Source organism: Geospiza fortis, unplaced genomic scaffold, assembly GCF_000277835.1.
Source record: "Geospiza fortis unplaced genomic scaffold, GeoFor_1.0 scaffold254, whole genome shotgun sequence".
NCBI classification, from domain to species: Eukaryota; Metazoa; Chordata; class Aves; order Passeriformes; family Thraupidae; genus Geospiza; species Geospiza fortis.
In genome coordinates, this window is record NW_005054441.1 from 717,009 (window position 1) to 722,236 (window position 5,228).

The 5,228-nt window shown below is 53.9% G+C and overlaps 1 protein-coding gene across 1 annotated transcript in view; it reads left to right on the plus strand.

Moving 5' to 3' along the window:
• TCF3 (transcription factor 3) overlaps positions 1-5,228 on the plus strand; it is an 83,040-nt gene that overhangs the window by 57,896 nt on the left and 19,916 nt on the right. The window contains 2 exon segments of the mRNA XM_031062220.1: positions 956-1,085; positions 2,653-2,702. Of these exon segments, the coding sequence (XP_030918080.1) occupies positions 956-1,085; positions 2,653-2,702 (180 nt within the window).

Here is a 5,228-nt window from a genome sequence, read left to right on the forward strand (position 1 = left end):
GAGACAGAGTTTGAAAGCAAAGAGGTCTTTTTCCAGTTTCTCCAAAGCCTGAAATCCTCCTTTATTTCCATGTGTTGCCCTCGGAGGATGGGTCAAAGCTGAGCTTTTGGGACTTGAGGGCCGTTTGGCAGCCCTGTGCAATTCCATGTAAATACACTGAGCTTCCTCCTGAGGTGAGAGTGCTGGAGGAGAGGCTCCATCCCAGGGGGGAGCACCCTGGGCTCTGGCTCTGCTGCTTCCCAGCGTGCCCAAGGTCAGCCGGGATAAACAGAGGGAGGAGTTTCCTGGCTTTACAAAGAGGGATTTGGCTTTTCCCTGATAAAACTCAGGAGAAAACCACCCTGAGCAGTGGCAGCAACATTCCAGGGCACTGGCCACAACATGGGCTGGTGACATGGGGCTCATGCTGCCCTCCTGGACATCAAGATGAGCATGGCACCACGCTGGTCCTACCATGGCACCTGCAAAGTGACTGTAGGATCACAATGTCCCCCACCATGGCACCTGCAAAGTGACTGTAGGACAGTGTACGACTCTAGGTGCCACCATGGCACCTACAAGGTGACCATAGGACCACAGTGTCCCCCACCATGGCACCCACAAGGTGACCATAGGACCACAGTGTCCTCCACCATGGCACCTGCAAGGTGACCATAGGACCACAGTGTCCCCCACCCTGGCACCTGCTGGTTTGCATCCCTGGTTTGCAGAGGTTGCTTGCTGGGGTCCAGCAGGGAAGCACAAGCTGAAAGCCTCTTTTGTTCCTCCACACCTATTCCCCCACCTCCACCCCCATATTTACGGATTTGCTTTCCCTCCTGGCCCCTTGGCTCGTGTTTATTTTTCCCCTCAGCTGAATTGGTGTGAAGGTGGCTCAAAGCAGCTCTGTTCTCTCCCAGTGAGTCGTTTTGCAGTGTAATTCCATGGGAGGGCTTTTCTCTCTGCTTGTTTGCAGCCTGGTTTCCTGCCCAGCGAGATGGGAATCGCCAGCCCGAGCACGCTTTCCCCCACCGGGGGCAAAGGGGGGGCTCAGTATTTTTCTTACCCCAACAATCCTCGCAGGAGAGGTGCTGAGAGCAGCATAGGTGAGTGACTGCGTGTCCCCTGGGTGCCACCATGCCACCTGGGCAGGTGCCCTGCTCAGACCTGCCTTTGGGGATGAGGACATTGATGCTGGGAATGAGGGACTGGTGTTGCCATGTGTGCCCCTGGCATGAATCTGGAGTTTGCTCTTTTTTGGGGAGGGAATGCATTTAAATATCTCTTTTATATATAGAGAGTGAGATCTAAGCTCAGAAAAGGGGAGCTCAGAGTCAGGTAGAATTTCCCTCTTTCTGGAAAATGCCAGATTAGCTGAAAGCAGCAAATGGCTTGAGGTTCTTGTGAAAACACCTCCAGCCACACTGCACATCACTCATGCTTCCTGGCAATCCCTGGGTTGCTGTGGAGGCTGTTCCTGTGCCTGGTGGCCCTCCTGGAGCTGCAGCAGGCAGGACTGGCAGAGCAGGGGGTAGGAGGCAGCAGGAGGGGCTGGAGCTGTGCCTGGGTCCCAGGGAATGTTTGCCCCAGGAGCTCTCCCTGCCCACTCTGCTGTTCCCAAACAGGGCTTGCCCGTGTCTGGATGGATCTGATCAGCTTTTACCAAAGGCCGGGGTCAGGTGTGAGTTTATTGAGAGGGAGCACAAGCTCCAGTTCCCCAGAACTGCTGTTTCTCGTCACAGTTCCCCCTGCACCCTCCAGAGCCACTTTCCTGCTGCTATTCTGGGCTTTCCCCAACGAGTGAAACCAGAAGTGACCCGGTGATGGGTGCACTTTTCAGTGCTTTTCAGAAAAAGGCACCTACTCTGGTGCTGCCACATCAGCCTGGAAAATGATTCTCTTGCATTCTGTGGGATGAATTTCTGCTCTGGAGGTACATCCCAGCAGAGTCCCTGGCTTGGCAGGTTGCTGTGTTAGCACCCTGCACCCTCAGCCAGGGTTTTCTTTAATTATGAATTTTTTTTAATAAATTGATGAAAAAAAAAAAAGTTATAAAAATAATAATTATGAAAAATAGAATAAAAAAAATTTAGCCAGTGCTTCCCCTTGAGCCACTACTGAATGTTTCCCCACCACCTCCCTGAACTGTCCCCTTCCCCCAGGACACTGTGTCCCCTCCAGAGCTGGAACTGGAGGGGTGGGCTGGGGTCTGTCCCTGGGGAGCACATCCCTGCCTCCTACAGCAGTAAAGCTTTCCCAAGTCTATCCCTGTGTAGGAAGCAAATGAAAATACAGCCCAGCCCTGCATGTGTTCCCTTTCTGCATCCTCTCTCCACAAACCCACTTCAAGTTAAAAGTGTTTTCCAAAAAAAACCCCAATGAGGGGTTATAACATTAAATGTTATTATATTTATGGGCTCAGTCTCTCCCAGCAAACCCTTCCTGTCCTGGGATCTCTGTGTGGGTGTGCCACCTGCCCCCAAAGGGTGCAGACAACATTTGGAGAGGCTCAGACTTGGAGATTTTCACTGCTGATGCTTCCTTGGCCATGGGACATTCAGGATCTCAGCCCTGTCTGTACCTGCAGTTCCCAACCCCAGAGACTTTTGCTGCAGCTCATTTCCCCTCCCTCCAACCCCCTTGCAAACTCAGATCCTCTCTTGTCTGCCACAGATGGACAGCCCAAAAAGGTTCGGAAGGTGCCTCCTGGACTCCCCTCCTCGGTAAGTGCAGCAGTGTGTTCCCATTCCCTGCCCTGGCAGCCATCCCTGCTCCCTGTGCCCCAAAACTGCCGGGTGCCTGCAGCCCCAGACTGGCCAGCAGTGGGGTGCTGATGGCAGCATCTGCAAACTTTGCAGGATTTCTCCCAAACCAAAGCAGGACCAGGTTCTCTCAAACCAACAGCTAGGACCCTGCCTGCTGAGAGAGCCCCAAATGCCACCTTTAATCTGATACCCACACCCTGGGGAAATGACTTCTTATTCCCATGGAAAATAGCCTCAGTTTGTGGCCACTTACACTGGCCCACACTGGAGTGCCAACCTAAAAATTCACAAACTTGGCTTGATTTCTCCCAAATTAAAGCTTGCAGAAACTGGGACTGAGCGTTCCCTTAAAATCCCAAACACCACTCTGAACTGATACCTGTTGCAGTGTGATGTCATAGGGTATTTAATTCCAGTAGATACCCAGAGCCTGGGGAAATGACTTCTTTTTCCCATGGAAAATGGCCTCCATTTGGGGCCACTCACCCTGGCAGACACTGGCGTGCCAAACCTAAAGATTCGTGAACTTGGCTTGATTTCTCCCAAACTAAAGCTTGCAGAAACTGGGACTGAGCATTCCCTTAAAATCCCAAACACCACCTCTGAGCTGATACCCAGACCCTGGGGAAATGACTTCTCTTTCCCATGGAAAATGGCCTCAGTTTGTGACCACTCAGCCTGGCCCACACTGGGGTGCCAACTTAAAAATTTGCAAACTTTGCTTGATTTCTCCCAAAGTAAAGCTGCCAACTGGGACCTTCCCTGCTGATAGAGCCCCAAATGCCACCTTTAATCTGATACCCACACCCTGGGGAAATGACTTCTCTTTCCCATGGAAAATGGCCTCAGTTTGTGACCACTCAGCCTGGCCCACACTGGGGTGCCAACCTGAAAATTCACAAACTTTGCAGGATTTCTCCCAAACGAAAGCTTGCAGAAACTAGGACTGAGCATTCCCTTAAAATCCCAAACACCACCTCTGAGCTGATACCCAAAGCCAGGAGAAATTACTTCTCTTCTCCATGGAAAATTGCCTCAGTTTGTGGCCGCTCATACTGCCCACACTGGGGTGCCAATCTAAAAATTCACAAATTTTGCAGGATTTCTCCCAGACTAAAGCTGCCAGCAACCAGGACCCTGCATGCCCTGCATGCATCCCGGGCTGGGGTTGCGGCGGGATGGGGAAGGGAATTCCCGTGCGGGTGAACGGGAAGCGATGGGGAGCTCGGGGAAGGAGCCGTGGAGCTCGGGGAAGGAGATTGGGAGCTCCGGGAAGGAGATGAGGAGCTCGGGGAAGGGGCCGTACCCCTCAGCCCGTGCCGTGTTTGCCGCCGTGTCCGGCTGAAAGGCGACACCCCGGGCTCGGGTTTCGCTCTGGCGCTGGGGGCCGGCAGCTGAGCCCGCTCCAGGTGTGCGCTGCTTTATAGGAAAGCTGAGCAGCCTGCAGGAATATCCCTGCTCCCGCGGCTGTTCCAGGGGAATCAACTGAACAATGTCTTTGTGGCTGCAAGTAATGGGATCTCCGGGAAAGCTAATTGGAGCGGGCTGTGGGGTTCCTGCAGGAACACGGGAGCTGTCTGGGGGCCGGGGCTGCATTCCTGGCTGGAATGTTTGCTCTGTCTCGCTGGGCTCTGTCCCCAGCCCGAGGCTGTGCTGGAGAAGTGCCCTCAGTCTCTGCCCCATTCCCCGGGGAACACCCCCATCCTGGGGGAAATCCCTGCTGTGGCATTCCCTGGCTGCTGGTGCACAGCTGGAACCTGCACCACAGGCTCTGCCTTTGGGATTGGACCCCCACGTGCTGGTTCTGGAGGACAGAGGGAGGGGAGGGCACCGAGGCCTTGCCAGCTTGGGCTCACAGACCTGGGGGTGTTGGAGGGTTCATGTGGATCCACGTGAGGCAGAAACCAGCTCCAAGAGTGTGTGTTTTGACAGGGAAAACCTGCTTGAGTCACAATCTGTGTCTCTGCCTCGAGTTTCTGTGGGAAATTTGGAGCTTTAAACCCCAGTCAACATGTGGGGAAAACATCACCCCAACAAATGGCCTTTATTGGCCTCCAATTTCAAAGTGCTGGGGCTTGGCCCGTCCCGCTGGCAGGGCCCTGATTCCCACAGGAAGAGCTGCTTGTCATTTGCCACAGCTCAGCTCCTTCCCTGTGTCTGAGTGACACCTGCACTCCAGCCTTTCATAGGATCATGGAATGGTTTGGGTTGGCAGGGACATTAAAGTTCATCCAGTGCCACCTCTGCCGTGGCCAGGGGCACCCTCCACTATCCCAGGGTGTTCAAAGCCCCATCCAGCCTGGCCTTGGACACTTCCAGGGATCCAGGGCAGCCACAGCTGCTCTGGGAAACCTGTGCCTGGAAAGAATTTTTCCCCAGCATCCAACCTAAATCTCTGTCTCTGCCCTGGCTGTTGCCTCAGCTGCCCCTTGATGCCAAAGCTTCAGTTTTCAGAGCAGGGGCTGGTTCTGCCTCTTTTCCTCC